General features: G+C 40.5%; 1 protein-coding gene across 7 annotated transcripts in view; it reads right to left on the bottom strand.

Annotated features, from left to right (window-relative positions):
• The window catches only part of LOC140485586 (uncharacterized), a 52,168-nt gene that overhangs the window by 18,560 nt on the left and 12,862 nt on the right, over positions 1-20,746 (bottom strand). For 3 of the 7 annotated variants that reach the window (XM_072583861.1, XM_072583860.1, XM_072583862.1), the window contains 2 exons: positions 14,940-15,025; positions 2,910-7,672 (listed from right to left, as the gene is read on the bottom strand). In XM_072583861.1, the coding sequence (XP_072439962.1) occupies positions 4,458-6,005 (1,548 nt within the window). In that variant the 5' untranslated portion in view covers positions 6,006-7,672; positions 14,940-15,025 and the 3' untranslated portion in view covers positions 2,910-4,457. Of the gene's footprint in view, positions 1-2,909; positions 7,673-11,732; positions 13,312-14,939; positions 15,026-20,746 lie in introns of those variants that run through there. The other 4 variants (XR_011962385.1, XR_011962389.1, XR_011962388.1 and 1 more) reach the window with 3 other exon arrangements.

The raw sequence follows: 20,746 nt of genomic DNA, 5'->3' as shown, positions 1-20,746 counted from the left end.
AAATATTATGATTGGCTTTTGTTTAAGCTTTCCCATAAATAACATTATTACTATTGGTTTCATTCGTTCTGCACAGAGTGCATACTGGGTGAATAGGCATGGAAGTGCTCTGGGTTAGTGCTACAGTCACAGCTGTTGATATCACTGGACAAGTCTGATCCCAGCCTGAATTCTTTGTTTTGTTATTGTTTTGATTTTAATGAGATGGTTTCTCAACAGAAGCACACTATGTTTTCACATGTACAAAACTTTATTAAGCAAAAGAAATAAAGGTGATATTGAATAAATCAGTCTATTTAGTTATAACAGAAACTCAAAATTTTAAACACACAGCAAAAGTATAATCCCATTAATCCCAAAACACTCCTTTACAAGTTAAAAAAAAAGCCCTTGCACAGTAACAACAGCAATCTGTATACAGTATGCAAACCAGAATTCCTCTAACACATCAACAGGTTTCAGGTAATTGTGACTTTTAACTTTGAGACTGGAAAACCTGATAGCTTATTCCTGGGGCCATCATACATCTGAGTTTAAACAAACACAGCTTCAAATGCTTTTCAGGGTTTTATCCTAACACTTCTAGTCCAAGACTATCACCAACTCACTGGTCTATACATGCATGTCTGTGCAAGGATTTACACAGCTGCCCAAAACAATATAAAACTGAAACAAAAGCCTCACTCACTAAACTATAGATCTTTATCTTCAGCTCACAAAAAACTTCCAGTTCAGAAAATTTGAACCAAACCTGGAGGTACACTTGTCTCCCGAGCTGGACTGTAAAATTCTATACTAAACAAAAATCCATTAGGTTGCCAAATTAGTGCTCAATAACTGTTTTTAAAGGAAATCACCATGGCCTCAGAGATGCTTACAAATTCATTATTAACTTCAGACACATAGAAAACCCAGTTGTTACAAATCTACATTTCAAACCCCAACTTAAAAATAGATATTATGTAAAAATGTCACAATCAGCATGGAAGGTGTGAGGGCCATTGGATTTGTTGAAGAGGCATGAGTTAACATAGAGGTAGGAGTTAGATCTTTTAAAGTTATCTTAAGAAGTATCCCACATCTAGATGATGGTTAGTAATTCCTCTGAGAGACCTTGAGAAGCTCACCGAATTCCACAAATATTGCAGGAAGCTAGGGGATGTTGACCAATGAAACGGACTAGGAATGGAACGTTACGATGTGATTCCCACACCATAACAGCATGTTCTTTTATCATCAAGTAACTGTCTTCATATAAACTGAATGTTTTAGGGGATCGGTGCAGATGAATTTTCATTCTTGAGTTTTAATTCATTCTAGATTAATGGACTAAGAGTGTACAAGGGTTTGGGGAGTCTTAATCCATTGCTCATGACCATGAATGGTTTTCCACAGCAATCTCCACTTTTATTAACTAAAAGTGCATCTAAGTAATCAAATTTTGAAATTGGGTAACTAATATCAAATCATACTGATGACATCAAATGGAGGTACTGAACAGGGGTGATAGCATTTTGTGCATGATCGAAGAAAGATGTTCATACACCAGCAAGATGGGCAAATGTTCATGATAGAAAAGTGTGAAGTGGAACAGACATAGAAAGCCAATTTCAAATGGTAAGATTTTGAATGGAATAGGAGAGCATAGAATCTATAATAATGGTGGCATCAGAAACAGTGAGTTAAAAAAGGGAGAATTGATTCCTTAATCTTCCACAATAGATATAGAATATAAATGAAAAGAAATAATGCTGAACTTACACTGTTCATAGCTAAGCTGGAACTAGAATGCAGTATAAAGCTGTAGGTACAAAATATAGGAAAAATCTAACAAGCGTAAAAAGATGCAGGGTGAGTTTTATCAGGATGTTACCAGCCTGGGAGATTAAAATAGAGATTTTAAAAGTTAGGGCATGAAAACAAAATAGAGTTCAGAAGGTAAAAGGTGAGGTCTTTGAAGAGTTATGACAGGTTGAATAGTAATGGGTTATTTCCAGTGATATGTTCATTTTGAACAGATTAGATTCCCTACAATATGGAAACAGGCCCTTCGGCCCAACAAGTCCACAACGACTCTCCGAAGAGCAACCCACCCAGATCCAGTCCCTGACATTTACCCCTTTACCTCACACTACGGGCAATTTAGCATGACCAATTAACCTAACCTGCACATTTTTGGACTGTGGGAGGAAATTGGAGCACCCAGGGGAAACCCACGCTGACACGGGGAGAATGTGCAAACTCCACACAGACAGTTGCCTGAGGCAGGAATTGAACCCTGGTCTCTGGCGCCGTATAATTAATCAAAATGGCAATATGCAAATTTCACAGAGTCTGTGTTTAACTATGAATTCTAAATATATTAATAATTTACTGAGAATTACTTTGAATACATTCAGTCCTCTTAGTAACAAACATTTATGTCACCATTCTCAAAAACATGTGAAACACTGAAGCATGGATTCATCCTCTAAACTATTTCTTCATTGACAATCCATTCTTGTTTTCTGACAGAACTATTGTTATGACATTCTGCCAAACTGACTACTTGAGAACGTATCTCTGATATGTAATAAAAAATTCCTAATTGAGTGTAAGCTATGTTAGATATATTGCAAAAAGCTATTCTGCACTTTTACAAAGCGGGGGTATTTCAGATGTTTCAACCTTAATTAGCTGTGCTGTAAAGTCAAACTGAATTTAGAAGTATATGAAACAAAAGCAATTGAGGCCACTGAGAAATTTGTCACCTAGGCTGTCAGCTTTCATAAGATCTTTCAGTTCCGTTGTGACAAAAACTGTCAACTGTACTTTGTTACTTTCCAATAATTTTATTTTCTTTTTAGGCGCAAGTCCAAACAAACAGCTATAAAACAAAAAGAAAATAATACAATACTTAACTTCAGGTGAACAATAAATGCTCCACAGCAAAATGAAAAGAGCCTAATGCACTTACGCCACACTGAATATAGCAATAACAAAATAAATTGGACAGCCTAATGCAATACAGAGCTACTGTAACCTGTGCTGTTGGAGTGCTTCTTTTATGTGGCATTTTTAATACTCTTATCATTTGAGTGCTGGGAATTCCCACAATATATTAGGCCTGGTATGACAAAAAGCGCACACAGCGAGGAGCATGTCTCTTTTGACACACATTCCCTTCCCACACTCATTTTACCAGGGAAACAACTGGACTGCAGTTTAATTAAACACTGTTGCCCTGAATTAGTCCAGGTCCAAGACCTCAAACTGTGAGTAGCTTCGAGGTGCCTCCAAGCCATCCTTCCTGATGACAACAGAGTCTGAAGGAAGTAAGGAAGTAAAAAATTCAAAGCTTCCCATCTCCAATAAGTCAACCACTACCCGATATAAATTGTAGAGCAAAAGAAAGCCCAAATTGGGACATTAACCCACAGAGGAAACTGCAACTCTGCAGTCCTATATGAACTGTCACAGTCTGAGAATACCTTTTGTGGTAATAACAATTGTGGAGAGGACCTTGTCACTACAGTGTAAATGTGATTTTTTTTTCAAGTTGCTCGGAACTTTCTCAGAAGCAGAAAGGGGTGAGAAGGGGTTCTGCATGGTATGAAATAACAGCAAATATAATTTCAGCTTTAAAAAAAAATTCATACAGACCCATGTTGCCTTTATAATCAAGAATACAAACATATGTCAACAAGATGTGTTGTGAAAGATGCATATATTAACTATCCATTAGCTAATGACCAATATCACTTGCTCATTACTATCATCTCAAACAACAAATAAATAAACTCAATACTATAGCAAACTGCATTGTAATGTGCATCAACATTTAATGTGTTCTTTATGAACTGGGCAAATAAGCATGAAGTTTACTCAAGGTCTGGTGAGTAGCCAAAAGTCTATTCATTTTCCAGACAGTGGCTGATGCTTTTTGCTCATTCCGGTTGAAAAGTGGAGTTGAGAACGTTTGACAGCACAGTTAAAATCACGGGGGGAACCTGTCATTTCCAGCAAGAAACCCATTCAAAAAGTTCTCTCTCCCAACCTGGGTTTCCTACAATGCAACAGTGACTAAAATTCAAAAGTACGAAATTGGCTGTCAAAGATTTTGGGCTGTTCAATGTTTATGAAAGCTGGTATGTAAATACAAACCGTTGCCTTTTCTTCACAGGTTGCGATCCATGCGTTCAGCTGTATAACACAAAAATGGAAGTGGTTTGGAGCAAGTACATGCAATCATGACAATGGTAGAGCATGAGCCTTGGAGGCAGGTGTTGCAATATCAGAGACAGCATGAACGTGAAGTGGCAGCGAGACGTTGGTGGCACTGAGCTTGACGGAACAGAGGAGGGCGGAAAATGTGTTGCTGGAAAAGCGCAGCAGGTCAGGCAGCATCCAAGGAGCAGGAGAATCAACGTTTCGGGCATGAGCCCTTCTTCAGGAATGAGGAAAGTGTGTCCAGCAGGCTAAGATAAAAAGTAGGGAGGAGGGACTTGGGGGAGGGGCGTTGGAAATGCGATAGGTGGAAGGAGGTCAAGGTGAGGGTGATAGGCCGGAGTGGGGGTGGGGGCGGAGAGGTCAGGAAGAAGATTGCAGGTTAGGAAGGTGGTGCTGAGTTCGAGGGATTTGACTGAGACAAGATGGGGTGAGGGTAAATGAGGAAACTGGAGAAATCTGAGTTCATCCCTTGTGGTTGGAGGGTTCCTAGGCAGAAGATGAGGCGTTCTTCCTCCAACCGTCGTGTTGTTATGGTCTGGCGATGGAGGAGTCCAAGGACCTGCATGTCCTTGGTGGAGTGAGAGGGGGATTTGAAGTGTTGAGCCACAGGGTGGTTGGGTTGGTTGGTCCGGGGTGTCCCAGAGGTGCTCTCTGAAATGTTCCGCAAATAGGCCACCTGTCTCCCCAATATAGAGGAGGCCACATCGGGTGCAGCGGATGCAATAAATGATGTGTGTGGAGGTGCAGGTGAATTTGTGGCGGATATGGAACGATCCCTTGGGGCCTTGGAGGGAAGTAAGGGGGAGGTGTGGGCGCAAGTTTTGCATTTCTTGCGGTTGCAGGGGAAGGTGCCGGGAGTGGAGGTTGGGTTGGTGGGGGGATGTGGACCTGACGAGGGAGTCAAGGAGGGAGTTGTCTTTTCGGAACGCTGATAGGGGAGGGGAGGGAAATATATCCCTGGTGGTGGGGTCCATTTGGAGGTGGAGGAAATGATGGCAGATAATACGATGTGTATGGAGGTTGGTGGGGTGGTAGGTGAGGACCAGTGGGGTTCTGTCCTGGTGGCGCTTGGAGGAGCGGGGCTCAAGGGCGGAGGAGCGGGAAGTGGAGGAGATGCGGTGGAGGGCATTGTCAATCACGTCTGGGGGTAAATTGCGGTCTTTGAAGAAGGAGGCCATCTGGGTTGTACGGTCTTGGAACTGGTCCTCCTGGGAGCAGATGCGGCGGAGACGAAGGAATTGGGAATATGGGATGGCGTTTTTACAGGGGGCAGGGTGGGAGGAGGTGTAGTCTAGGTAGCTGTGGGAGTCGGTCGGTTTATAGTAAATGTCCGCGTTAATTCGGTCGCCCGAGATAGAAATGGAAAGATCTAGGAAGGGGAGGGAGGAGTCTGAGACGGTCCAGGTGAATTTGAGGTCGGGGTGGAAGGTGTTGGTAAAGGGGATGAACTGTTCAACCTCCTTGTGGGAGCACGAGGCAGCGCCGATACAGTCATCGATGTAGCGGAGGAAAAGGTGGGGGGTGGTGCCAGTGTAGCTGCGGAAGATGGACTGTTCCACATATCCTACGAAGAGGCAGGCATAGCTGGGGCCCATGCAGGTGCCCATGGCTACTCCTTTGGTTTGGAGGAAGTGGGAGGATTGGAAAGAGAAGTTGTTCAGGGTGAGGACCAGTTCAGTCAGTCGAAAGAGGGTATCAGTGGAAGGGGACTGGTTGGTATGGCGGGAAAGGAGGAAGCAGAGGGCTTTGAGTCCTTCGTGATGGGGGATGGAGATGTACAGGGACTGGATGTCCATGGTGAAGATAAGGCGTTGGGAACCAGGGAAGCGAAAATCATGGAGGAGGTGGAGGGCGTGGGTGGTGTCCCGAACCTAGGTGGGCAGTTCTTGGACTAAGGGGGACAAGGACCGTGTCGAGGTATGCAGAGATCAGTTTGGTGGGGCAGGAGCAGGCTGAGACAATGGGTCGGCCGGGGCAGTCAGGTTTGTGGATTTTGGGCAGGAGGTAGAAACGGGCGGTGCGGGGTTGTGGGACTATGAGGTGGTGGATGGGAGATCCCCTGAGGAGATGAGGTTATGAATGGTCTGGGAGATGATGGTTTGGTGGTGGGAGATGGGGTCATGGTCAAGGGGCAGTAGGAGGAGGTGTCCACGAGCTGGCGTTTAGCCTCAGCGGTGTAAAGGTCGGTGCGCCAAACTACTACCACGCCTCCCTTGTCTGCCGGTTTGATAGTGAGGTTGGGGTTGGAACGGAGGGAGTGGAGGGCTGCACGTTCCGAGGGTGAGAGTTTGGAGTGGGTGAGAGGGGTGGAGAAGTTGAGGCGGTTAATGTTGCGCCGGCAGTTGGATATGAAGAGATCGAGGGCAGGTAAGAGGCCAGCAACGGGGTGTCCAGGTGGATGGGGTGTGTTGAAGGCGGGAGAAGGGGTCGTCAGAGGGTGGGCGGGAATCAAGGACTGATGTTGAGGCCTCCTTTCCTGGTTCTGTGAGAACAGGACATTCCTCCTCTGCACAACACTGTCCAATAGGAGCTCCAGATCCCTTCTGGAAATTGGAATGACAATTTTCCCTTCTCTGCCATGTCACTAACCATGCAGAGCAGTTCCACATTGACTATTTGATCAGGTACACAAGATTTTTTAAAGATGGCACTGGGACCAGAGATCCCCAGTTTATCCAGGAGTTGCCAGTACTTCAGGCTACCATGAATGAGAGAATCAAGCCAGAATTAGATGAGACTGGTGCATTAGGGGCAGGGTAGTTTGAAGCCAGTTTGGGATGATAGTGCAAGAAAGCCCTAAGCATCGCAGAGTGACACCCCTCATGAAACTCAATGAAAATGACTGGGAGAAAGTGAGGACTGCAGATGTTGGAGATCAGAGTCGAGAGCATTTTGCTGGAAAAGCACAACAGATCAGGCAGCATCTGAGCAGGAGAATCAAAGTTTCAGGCCTAAGCCCTTCATCAGGACCTGACCTGATAGTAAGTCAGTCAATAACTTTGCTAAGTGCATCCTCTGCGGGTTTGATATTTAACTCTGCCTTGATAGACAGGCTTTCTACAGTGTCAAGATTTTCCTTGATGGCATTGTTCTCTTGAGTGCAAATCAAAGTAAATGTTCCAGCTATCTCTCCAACCATTTACTGCAGTCGATGATGACCCCTACCTCACATTTGTTTTCAATGCAGTTGTTTTCTTTGCTGTTAGACATTTTTTAAAATCTCTCTTACATACCAATGGCATTCCCTGTGTCAAAGGACATCTGGATATTCAGGTAAATTCTGACAAACCAGTCGTCATGGAGCACCACCCAGCAGCTCATTGGACTTTACCTCAAGCAATTCTTAGTGCTTTCAGGGCCTTCTTGTTCAGACCTCTTATGTGCATTAATGGGAGTGGATGCTTTACTTCGATGACAGATTCTGTCATAATTACGTTAGCCTCAGCCAGTCAGCATGCTTCCACTATAATATAACAAGATCAGCAGATGTTAGAGTTTGGAAACAAAAATAGAAATTGCTGGAGAAACTCAGTAGGTCTGGCAGCATTTGTGGGAAGAAAGCAAGAGACAGAGTTTTGAGTCTAGTGACTTTTCATCAGATGCTGCCAAATGTGGTGAGTTTCTCCAGCAATTCCTGGTTTGTAGCACATTTCTACATGGTATGGTATTGTCTCAAAAGTAAATTCCATTTCACTTCTGGACTCTGTGTGGGAATGCTGGAAAATGCCTTTTCAATTGACTCATTAAATAGCTGTCTTATGTTCATCTGATTAGTTGCTGTGGCTGATGTTGATGAGGACAGCAATTCTGCTTTAAATAAAAAAAACTTCAAGGGTTACATCATCATCCATGTATACACAAGGGAATGAGCTGTATTACAATTAACAGTGTTGTAGCTGCATGTGTTGAGAATGCTGTTTAGAGAGTTAGATCTGATAATGATCATATTCAGCTGGGACCAATGCCCTGGTCTTAGCTGTCTCCAGGGAACCTTATGGCTGGTTTGCTCTATGGCTCGAGTCCCACAAAGCTTGTGGTAGCAGCAAAGATCAATGGTCTCTGTCCATTCTCATTTATCGTTTCCAGACCATGATGTCCAATGCAGTAGGGCCATGCCTCATCGTGCATTCCCAGTGTTGTGATGAAGCCCTCATGGGTAAAGGTGGAACTTGAGTTCAAGGACTATACATCCTTATTCTGTTTCCTGTAAAGACTCCATTCCATTCTTCTAGTTTCTCCATTAGTTGTTCTAATGGTGCCAGCCTCCATAAGATGGCCTCAGAAATATTCACCTTCTCCCTCAAATGATTCCCTATGACTGTTGTTGACAGGGCCCTCAACAGTGTCCAACCTATCTCCTGTACATCTGTCTTCACCCCTTCTCTTCCCTCTCACATCATCGATAGGGTCGTCCTAGTCCTCACTTGCCACCTACCAACATCCATGTCCTAAGGATCATTAGTTGACATTTCTGCTACCTCCCCTCTCTTGTCAGTTTTCTGTGGGGACTGTTTCCTCCAGGACATCTTGATCTACTCCTCCTCCACTCTTAATGCCTTCCCACACCCAATGGCATCTTTCTATGATATTGCATCGGCCCCTTTACATCTTCCGTCTCCACTATCCAAGGCCCCAGACACATCTTGCAGGGAAGCAGTGATTTACCTGCTCTTCACTCTATCTAATCTACTGTATTTGCTACTTACAATTTTTCTGCTCTACAGTGGGGAGACTAAGTGCAAACTGGGCAACAGCTTTGCAGAACACCATTGCTCTGTCCACAGAAATGACTGTGATCTTCAAGCTACCTGCCACCTTAACAAACCACTGTGTTTCCTGGCCAAAATCTCTGTCTCAGGCTTGCTGCCATGTTCCAGCAAACTCAGTGCAAGCTGGAAGAACAGCACCTCCTTTTCCACCTGAGGATCCTGCAGCTTTCAGAATTCAATATAAAGTTCAATAATTTTAGATCCTGAGCACCTTCTTCCATTTCCTTCCCCTGACATCCACACACCAGGCCCTGTCATCATGTGGGCTGCTACCATAAACAAACCATTGTCATACACTAATTGTCCCCATTAGCAGCTATTGATTTTCCCATGCTGACCTTTACCCATTCCTATATCAACCCAAAGCTGTTCTCTCTGCTTGGGCTCCATCTCCACATATTGTTTAATCGCACCCCATCCTCAGCATATGTACCATACTTTTCTTAGGTACAATCAGTTCTGAAGAAGGGTCACTCACCCGAAACTTTGCTTTCTTTCCACAGATGCTAGGAGAAAGTGAGGACTGCAGATGCTGGAGGTCAGAGCTGAAAAATGTGTTGCTGGAAAAGCACAGCAGGTCAGGCAGCATCTAAGGAGCAGGAGAATCAACGTTTCGGGCATAAGCCCTTCTTCAGGAATGAGGAGGGTGTGCTCCTCATTCCTAAAGAAGGGCTTATGCCCGAAACGTCGATTCTCCTGCTCCTTGGATGCTGCCTGACCTTCCACAGATGCTGACTGAGTATCTCCAGCAATTACCCCTTTTGTTTCCAATTTTGAGAATTTGTAGTTCTTTGGAGTTTTTTTAGGTTTTTAATTGTCTAATCTTTCCTGGGTGACTGTTAACTCAGCGGAAGTGGAACCCTTCAAATTCTCCAATGTAAAGAGTTTGTTTTAGAAGGTTTGAGAAGCAGCAGGCTTTTCCACTGGAATCTTCAATTTCTTGGGCAACCCATATAAAGCCCAGATATTTTGCTGCGTCTGTGAATACACAGGTTCCAATACGTAATTCCAGTCTGCTTACTCCAATGACTACCTGCGCATCAAAATATATGGGCTTTATTTTTATATTCAGCCTATCAACTTCCAGGTTGATTACATTTGTCTTGTATGCATTATTGACCACCTCTAAGTCATCCTGTGCACTTGGACCGATCTTATCAATCGAAGAATAGCAACAAACGGACAACAAAAGAATAAATTATAAGATGGAGTAACACTTCTGAAGCTCCAACAATTACCAATTAAAGATTTGAAAATGGGGGGCACTATGATTGGGGTAAACTGACTATTACACTTGACATGCAATCTCATTCAAGCAAAGTTACACAATGCATAATGTAACTAAAGAATGCATTGGCAGGACTCTTGAATCATTTCTCTTGAGTCAAAGCCCTTCTGATTGGTATGGTTCTGATTTTGATTTGAGAGCACTAACATTGAACAGTACTTAACCAGACATTACTATAGAATTACTAGCTGTGTTAGAACAATGTACAATCAGCTGGCAGAATATTGTTACATATCTCCAAGTTTGGAAGCAGTGGAAGGGTTAGACAAATAACATAATTAGTTTCTAACTCTTAAACTTATTGTCATTGGGCATATAACATTGTCATCTGCCTTTTATTCTCAAAATATTTCTGCAAAATTCATCTTACTGTTGTGTCTTTTCTTTCATAAGAGCATTTTTTGCTCTCACAACAGCTGGCAATGTCTCTGAAATGGCCCTTGTCACTGCCCACATTCCCATTAGCAATATGTCTCCAAGTTAGCTTTAAGTTAGCGACATCTTCATTAATTTTTTTTAATTTAGTCAATGCTTTGAACTGCATTTACCCAAGAAATCCTTCACATTTGTTACCCTTGTCGGAGCCTGGTCCAAGAAAACAGTGTGCGGCTAATGTATTTTCTATGTAAATTTTTCGCTGCCCAATTAAACTCCTGCTGTTGTAAAGTACAAGAGGAATCCCACTCAGCGCAGCAGGACTGAAGCACAAGAATTAATATGGCGCCACCCATGGGTCCATTTGGAAAAGACTATGGTCATGACAGTCTGTTGCTGTTGTTACACTTCTTATAATAATTTACTGATAATTTGACTCTGTGGGAGTTGGTGCAGCAAGTTTAAATGCCAGACCTGGTGTCTTAGAGATCAGCTCATCGTGCCGCCATGTTACCACAGGAGTGCTCTGATGCAGGGTGACAGGCACATCAGGTTGCATGTAAAGCATGTGACCTTGGACTCCTCACACGTGACCTATGCACTGCCAGTGGCCATTCATCTATATCTTGTGCAGACAGAAATCAGGTAGTCCTCTGCTGTCTCTTACAATAAAGCTCCAAAGCTGATTGTTCATCAAACAGAGGCTGCAGAGGTACTATGGAAGCAAATCAGAAAACATATCTCATGTGTTTTTTAAAGCAGTTACTGCTAGCAGCATTGGGAACTCGATTACTTAATAATTTCAAAATGAAACTTTAAATGTCAGTGAAGTAAATACCAAGTTAATCTTAAAAGTGAAAATTTGTCATGACAAAGTTTTATTAATACCTACAATCTTATATTTGTACTCAATCATTATCTAGTATCATAGCAAAGCCAGAGTTGTTAACTGGCAGCTCTTTCTGTGGGGTCTAGAAAACACTAATAATCCTGACTTTCTCATCTCGACTTTTTAAAAATTAAAATCTCAAAACCAATTATTTCGCCAAAGCCGAAGTACTTTGAATCACAGAACTACTTTATTTTGCTTGCATATAGATAAATGGCTGAGCGTACGTCACATCTCAAATCAAATACATATATCTAAATAAAGTTATGGCTTTACATCCAGGTCAATGCATTTGAAATACCTTGAGCCCACTGTTGTCTACATTTTCTATTTTTCTATGTAAACTTCAAACTAGTTAAGTTTCAACTCTGGCTCCATGGATAGAAGTCTTAACTTTGTGCTAGAAAGCAGTGAGTTAATGTCCAACATAACATGTAGAGCTGAAAGAATGCAATACAGTGGAAGGGGATGTTTGAGCATGAGACATTAAACTCATGCTCTGTGATGGATGTAAATATTTCAGAGAAAGGAAAGGGAGTTCCCCCTATCTTGATCCAGCTAATATTTATCTCTCATATTTAATAGATTGTTGCATTGTCAGTTATGGGAAGTTATTGTGTGTAACTAAGTTGTATTTTTCTTCTACACTGCAATAGTGATTACATTTTGGGAATACTTCCATGGTTGCAAAGCTGTGAGGTCATGAAGTGTGCTTTTCATTATGGAAGTGTATATGTTCTCTTGCATGGCTAGCTTTGTTGTTGTGGAACTGTAGACTTAACTGTTTCTTTGATATTTGCAACACTGCCATTGACTTTGTGCTTAAGATCAATTGGATTGGCAGTACATTAAGACAAATTTCATTTTAACACCTGAAATAATGTTCACACACTGGAATTATACACATGTCAATGAAGGAATAAACCAGCCAGAGGATTCAGACTAACAATGCTGCTGGTGTATTGTACATAAGCAGGGCTGACAGCCAGCATTACCATGGTAGTAGTGATGGTAAATATGATACAGGACATCCTTCCATTCTTAATTATCAATTTTGATTATATCCACATTTCCAAGTACAGATACTTCTCCAGCGAGAATGACATTGTTAGTGTTTGATACATCTCAGAAAATAGGTGTGAAAACTCAAGATGACTTCAAAGGAAAATCATACTTATGATGTCATCTCCATAAAAATAGTTCAATATCTTTACTAGTTACTTTTAACTTGTTGGCACAAATCACCATGACAGTAACCTTCACTCAAGTGATAATGCCGATATCAAATAAACTCAATGTCAAAATTTTCCTCATATCAATTTCTTGTCCCAGTATGAATCAGCCCATGCTATTATGCTTGAAAAAAATCTCTACCACTGTGGCACTTACCAAGAATATTTTTTAATGTTAGCTATTCTAATGTCAATTGTGAGCAAGAAATTTCACTAACTGACAAAAATCAAATATAACATTCTAATAGTTGAAAAGCAAGAATGGTTGACACACCCATCTTAATATGAGCAATTATGAGGTGCGACAGTTTCAAGCAATGTTTTAAAAAATCTCTCTTAGACCTTTGATAAAGGAAAAGCATTTCCACGAGTAACATTCAAGCTATAACAAAAATGTTCCCCGCTCCCTGGTTTTGTTTTTAACTTCATGCGACAGTAGGAAAATGTGATCCTGAATGGATGCCTTCCCTGAAGTTGTTGTACTCTGCTCACAGAACTTCAGCAGAAAATTCACTTAGATACTTGAACAGGGTCTCAGCTCACCGTCTGCTGGAATTAAAGTAGTGATTCATTTTGGTAGGAAGAATGAGTAGAAGCATACACTAAATGGCACAAATTTAAAGTGGATGCATGAACATGGGGATTATGTTCACAATGCTTTGAATTTGATAAGAATACAAAGGACTTTATAAATAGAGTTATACAATTCAATGCAAGGAAATTACACTATATTTCTAAATTACTGGGTAAACCTTAAATTTTATGTTGAATTCTAGGCACCATAACCTTTTGAGGATTTGGAGAAAGGGAAGTGCAGATTTTCTTGCAATAGTATCAGGAATGAGGTACTTCAGTAAAGTGGGGAAATAGAAGAAGCTCCTGTCTATACAGAGAAAATGCTATTTACTAAAGGTATTCAAATTGAGATATTTTCATTGTTTCTTCCTATTTACTCTGTCTTTCTTGGTTGAAGGCTAAGTAACTAAAAGTTAGAACTTCAAAATGATTTGCAAAACAAGATGGAAGATGTAGCGAGTTGTGATGAGCTGGAATGCACAACCTGAAAGGTTGGCATGTAATCGTATTATGATGCCAAAGAATAGTTGTCAAGAATAAATAATCTATCTATAATTTATCAACAACAACAGACACATAAATGGATCATCACAAGGAAAAATGATTTGCTTTTCCCTGTCTTCATATTGCCCAATCAGTGAGGAAAGACATGGATTCATTTAAAAAGCAGTACACACTGCCCACTGCTTTATCATCTAAAAACTCAACAGTGGAGATTCAGCTGTTACGATATAACTTCATCAGAGCTTTGCATACTGAATACCAGAAATTAGTAGAAGATAATTGCCTGAATATTGCTTCTGCAGTTTCTGGTCAAAATTTGCTTTGTTAGCCCATTTTCACAACTTACCAACGCTCATATCTGGTTGGCCAGTGGATATTAGTTGATACATACTTACATGAAATTTTGTTTGGAACCCAAGCTGAAGAGTATAGCTGGTGCTTTTCATAATAGGTGTCAACTATCACCTTAAAACTCTGAAGAAAGTGGAAGTCAGACTACAAAGCTACACATTTTAAATTGACTAACTTTTCCAAGATGGCCCATTGGCTGTGCACAAAATGCATTTGAGGTACATAGTGCCAGACATACCCACGACTTATGTGGTTTGTGCTCAAGGTTCTGTATTACAAACAGTGGAACAGATACAGGAGGCTGACATTGTACACGGAGATCTCCTGGAGAACTCTTCAGCTTTAGTGCAATCCAGCCACACTTTACAATCGGTTTCCTATTTTCTAGTGAGTTTGGCTTACAGTCAGTGAACATGGACAGAAAGTGGAAAATAGAAACAGACTAATCTTATTGGTATCTACATTAGGAAGTGGACTTGGTCTGGTAAAATGATATCTATAAAAGGAAACAACTGAAAAATACAATTGTGGAAAAAGTGAACTATATGACACTAAACCACAGGATCAGTATTTATCATTTGTCAGAATTCTGTTAAGTAATCCCTTCTCCTTTAGAAGTTTGAGAACCCTTCTCCTAAGAATGTTGGCATGATTATGTTTACCATGGAAAGAAATCATTTTACACTTGAAAAGTGTAATAAGCACGCACAATTATAACACAAAACACAATTGAAACCGAAACTCACATTCTTAGCTTAGTGATGGAACAGACTGATGTTTTGTTGTATTTCATACTGCTTTCAGCCTTCCAGTTGTTCCAGGACAATTGTTCCTAGAAGTAGGTGTGGAAATAAGGAATGTTAAGGAAGCAGTATTTTATTTTTGTCAGATTATTTCTGCGCGTTTTGACTTTTGACAAGACAGAGGATGGACTGTGATAAATCAGGTGAAACTGACAATAATTCTGAGGCTCTTTCCTCCTCAATATCATTCCCCCCACCTGCCACACCCCTCCCTCTCCCCACCACCAACTCCCGAGTTTATTGTTTCACATTGACTGTACATTATCATGACATTCGCCCTGCACACAAACACTCACATCTACACAAAAAGTGCTCCCCTGTAGGTCCTGAATATTTAAACCGGAGACACCAGCAGTCTGACCCAGCAGGAAGTGCAAGAAGAAGAAACCTGGGAAACTTGAGCTTAAATTAAAATGTCACTGCCACTCATTTCTTCAACTGAGGGAACTGAATGATGAAGAGGTAGCCATAGTTACACACCCTGTCTGCACTCTGGGCCTAGCATCGTGACCTTAGCACTTGAGTCTGTTCAAAACAAATGGCAAAAAAAGTAATCACTTCAAATTCTTTGCGATGAAATGAAATCTTCAGAACTCTGGAGAAATTTTAAAAAGATATTGGAAAAAGGCTTCAGTTCCATGCTTATGCAATGTATGCATTAAGAAGATATCATTGTTAATTTTTTACTTGTGAAGCTGCTATCTTTACAGTTGTCTCTGCTGTCATCTGTTGATGCGTCATCTAATCTTCAAGTGAGCATGACCTGACAACTCATGAATGACAAAGTCTTGAGTGGGTTATTGTTAGTGACAAAAATGAATATATAAATATTACATATAGAATGACATTCAATTATCTCAGAAAGTATGCTTTAAATTCAAAAAGTGACATTAACTTCCACAATTAAGCATTTTTTTTGTCAATTTGATACATCTGAAAATATCCTTCTGCTATCTCTGTGTTAAGGAATTCAAAATCACAGGCCAGAAATGTAAGATAGTCACTTATACTGTAAACCCAATAAGGAATTCAGTGAAAACTCCCTCATCCAGAAAGTGGTGGGAAAGCGCAGTTTGCTACCACATAGATTGTTAAAGTGAATAGTTAATGGATGTTATAAAGAGTAGAGAAAAAGATACAAAAAGATTATGTTAACAGTTAGATACAGGGTGAATGAAATCTCATGGTATGTAAAAATTGGCACAGACCAGCTTGGTCAAATGGCCTTTTATCGGTATATATATTCTCTGTAATTCGAACTGCTTAATGTTCTTTATTTAAAAGGCCTCCCTGATACATCTAACTCTGATATCAAAAGTTCTCATCCGATCAATTCATTAAGCAACCCCAATGCGCACCCATTAATGTTGAACCCAAAGCAGGAATCAGACGTGTGGAAGCTAAGTGAGAAGCATTTGCCTCTTCCCCCAGCCCCCAGAGAGTGAGATCTAAAAGATGCTAGCTCCCTATAATCATTTGCATGCACCAGCATGTAGTCCTGGACACAGCTGTTGGGAAGGATGACAATGTCAGTGGGAGAGTGTCAAAATTCATGGGGTGAGGTGGGGGGGTGGGGAAGAGTGGGAGTACAAGGACTGGGGCCATGCTGCCAGGGCACTATAGAAACTATCCCTATGAAGATTAATGAAAATTTGAGGGGTGTAGGGGTCAGCAATCCATATCTTGAAAGTAGAAATAAATATCCGCTGAAGGAAGGCCCAAGGTTTTCTTGTTGGCAAAGGAGGAACAATTTTGAACTCTAAACAGTTTCGCTGTAATGTAGAAATTGATTGTGACCCAGACAATGGTTGTCTGAGCGTTAATTCAACAGGGCCATTACTTGACATCATAAACATCTTTACCATTGTCAAACATTTCCTACATTCTATATTGATGAATGGCTGTTTCGTCTAACATATTTATGAAAGATACCCAGTTATCTACTGCCTTTGTGTCGAGATGACAGTGGAGGTCATCCCATGCTATTTGGGCTTAGATCAAAGAACAGACCCCAGCGTAATGTAGTGGACTTGACTGACAGTTCTTTCTGAAACCTCTGACAAGTGAACAGGGTCATTGATTGCAGAGTACAAGTTGATTGACATCATAGAGTCTGAGTTTAAATATTGCAGTTAATTTGGGAGTTAGCTATCAGCTTGGGATATTTAGGGTATAAATATTGCAGCTGCAGAGCTATGCAATTCTAATGATTGCTGTGCTGAGCTAAGGATGTAGGCTAGATTGGATTGACAATAAGAAAATAGTTTAAAGCCATATTTAAAGAAAAGATTAACTCTTTTTTATTGTATACTTGAATAGAGAAATTCATATTTCACTCATTATAAGGTTCAGTGTTCATTCATCTGTAAATAAATATGTATGTTATTCTGATGTCTGCATCTTAATTTAGTAATCTGACCTTTGCAGTTCACTTCTAAAGACAGGAGAATTGTACCATGGTACATGATGTGCTCCAGTAATTGATATGCAAGATAATGATTCTTTTTAGGAATCGCATTATCACTTCACTTGGTGTAAGCCAGAAAAGTTGAGCTTCACCTAATAGGGTCCATAAGATTCACTTAAAGTGGCTTTAAATTTGCAAAAGTATCTACCATGAAATTTAAAAATTATGATAATGAAGAAGAAACACATGCCTGTTAGAGGCAAGCAATGATAATTAACATTATTGATGTAATTGTTGACTGCTGCTATCTGTTACTGTTTACTATTAATCATAGTTAAATAAATTACTTGTATGCCTCTATACAAGGTCTAAACTGAGTACCATGTAGTTATTTAATAAACTAGCTTTATTGCTACAGATATCATAGTGATTTTATTAGTATCTGTTTCCTTCAATGTTAATATAATTGTGGTAAAGATGTACAGCAACAATTTTGCATGAAAATTATACAGAGATGTAAATATTATAGAGTAATTAGAATGGAGGAGTTTACTGACGCATACATAGATTGGATAGCGGTAATACAAGGGGAAGGGAGGGGCAAACATTCTACATAATGTTCAGGAGAATTTCCTATAGCAGTTTGTGTCCAGTTCAAAAAGAAAGGAGGCACTGATATATCTGGTTCTTGGGAATGAGGTGGGCAAAATAATCAAATGACACAGGAACATTTGTGGGGTCGTGATCATTATTAAGGTTAGGATAATGGTTAAAAAATGATATGGGCCAATTCAGAGTAAGAAAAGTCAACTGGCAGACAGCCAATTTCAATGGGTCAAGAACAACATTGGGCTGGATACATTGGAGCTAAAGGTTGGTGGAAAATACAGTGACTGAACATTGGGGTACCTTCAAAGTAAAGATGGTTCAGGCACAGTCAAGGCTTATTCCCTCAAAAGAAAGGTAGGACAAATAAATTCAGAGCTCTCTGGATGACAAAGGAGATAGAAACTCAGTTAAAAGAGAAAAAGTGGGCTTATGACAGGTGTAAGGTGATAATATAATTGACACACAAGCGAAAAACAAATATGAGAAGCAATCAGGGATTATTCAAAAGTACTGGCAGTGACATAAAAGGAAATCCCAAAATCTTCTACAAGCACATCAATAATAAGAAAAAATGACACAAGGAGTAGTAGGGCCAATTAGCAACTAAAAAAGGGTTTTGCTTATACAAGGAAGAGACATAATTCAGATGATAAATGAATATTTTGTATCTCTCTTTACACATAATGTCGATGCTGTCCAGGCCAGGATGTCAGAAGAGGATATTTTGTCTCTAAATGTTTTTAAAATTGATTAGGATGAGGGGCTTGGATGGGTTGGTACTTAAAATTGATAAGGCACTGGGACCAAATGATATTCATCCAAAGATATTGAAAAATGTGAGAGGAAAAATTGCAGTGGTACTGGAAATAATCTTTCGAACTTAGCTGGATTCTGAGGTGCTACAGGACAACTGGAGAACTGCAAACCTTATGCCCTTGTTCAAAATATGTAAAGATAAGCCGATCGTGTACAGATCAGTTAGCTTGACTTGAGTAGTGGGAAAATTTTTATAATCAGTTATCAGGATAAAATAGTCACATGGAAAAATGGTGGATTTGAAACAGTCAGCATGGATTTGTGAAGTGAAATTCATGTCTAACTAACTTGTTGCAGTACTTCCAAGATGTGCCGAAGAGTTTTGATGAGGGAAAGGTTCTTTATGAGGTGGACATGGACTTCCAAAGGATATTCAGTATATTGCCAGACAACAGATTTGTGAGGAAAGTTATAGGCCATGGGAAAAAATGGACAGTAGCAATCTGGATACAGAATCAGCTGAGGAATAGCAAACAGAGTAATAGTTATAGAGTCATAGAGGTGTACAGCATGGAAACAGACCCTTTGGTCCAACTCGTCCATGCCAATCAGATATCCTAAATTAACCTAGTCCCATTTGCCAGCACTTGGCCCATATCCCTCCAAACCCTTCCTGTTCATGTACCCATCCAAATGCCCTTTAATGTTGTACCTGCACCACTTCCTCTGGCACCCATTAATGGATATTTTTAGGCTGGAAGTAACATAAAATATGCAACAGAATAAACCATGTCCAAGATTACCTGGACTGACGTTTCATGGAATTGCACAATCCAGAGGCTTTTAAAAATCATAGATGGAACACAATTCCAGCAATTCCTAATGCTGGCAATATTTGCCACTATGGATAAGGCCATTAAAATAATCTCTGTGATACTTCTCGACATTTTCCCCCCAGGGGCTATTTCCAACTTTTGGGGTTACATTTTGGTTTTCAGGGACTCGTTTCATTCTCACTAACTCATTTATTTGGTAATGCAGTCCTAGAGTAACACTTCCTAATATACCTGTTTTAGGGTGGAAGAAAAATTGTTTGCAGGGGAGCAGGGAGAGAAGAAGACTGCATGAGGAAGGGGGAGCATGAGAAGAACGTTGCAAGCAAATTGGGGAGACTGGGGATAGCAGGGGAAGGAGCTGTGCTGGGAGTGAAGGTAGCTACATGGTAAAAGCATAAGGAGGCTGTAAAATAACTCAGCTGCTCTTTCTCAAAATAGTGCCACCAAAGTTTTTACATCCACCTAAGAGAACAGACAGAGCAGCAGTGTTATATTTCAGCGAAAAACAATACATTCAGAAATACAGCACTTCTTCTAAAATGATACTTGAACCTACTCATTCACAGGGAAAATTGGTACTAGCAACTAAGCTTCAGATGGTCTCGGGAGATACTTCCTGTTCTTTTCAGTCTAGCTCACATGTGGCTCCAAATACGCAACAACACAGTTGCTCTTATAAGAGGCCAAACAAGCTACGCGGCTGCTTTCAGAAAGGAACTAATGTTAGGCAATGAGTGCCATCCATTCCAATGATACCTATGTCCTGTTGTGAATAAATATTCTGGAAGAAAAGATGGTGAGAAAAAGGAAAACAATTTGATGAGTGGCAATGAGCTGTGCACTTCTTTTGAAAGGAGTATGTGGGACTAAATGCAGCTGTTCTTTAAAAAAAAGTACAGGCAAGATGGGCTGAGTGGCCTTTTCTTGTGCTGTACGTTTATATGATTCTGTTTCGGATTCATCAATACTCACACATTTGACACATAATATACAGGACAACACAGCTTCTTTAACACAAAATATTAATTTGCCAAATTGTTTGGTATCATTGGGCATTGGCTTGTAAGCAGGAAGGTTGGCAAAATGGCTTGGGAAGATATTGGGGTTGGGGGAGGTGCCACTATGCTATTTTGTGAAGAGTT

Source organism: Chiloscyllium punctatum, chromosome 14 (assembly GCF_047496795.1).
Source record: "Chiloscyllium punctatum isolate Juve2018m chromosome 14, sChiPun1.3, whole genome shotgun sequence".
In the NCBI taxonomy this organism is placed as follows: domain Eukaryota; kingdom Metazoa; phylum Chordata; class Chondrichthyes; order Orectolobiformes; family Hemiscylliidae; genus Chiloscyllium; species Chiloscyllium punctatum.
The sequence above is the reverse complement of the archived record's forward strand: the minus strand, read 5'-3'. Positions and strand labels throughout refer to the sequence as shown.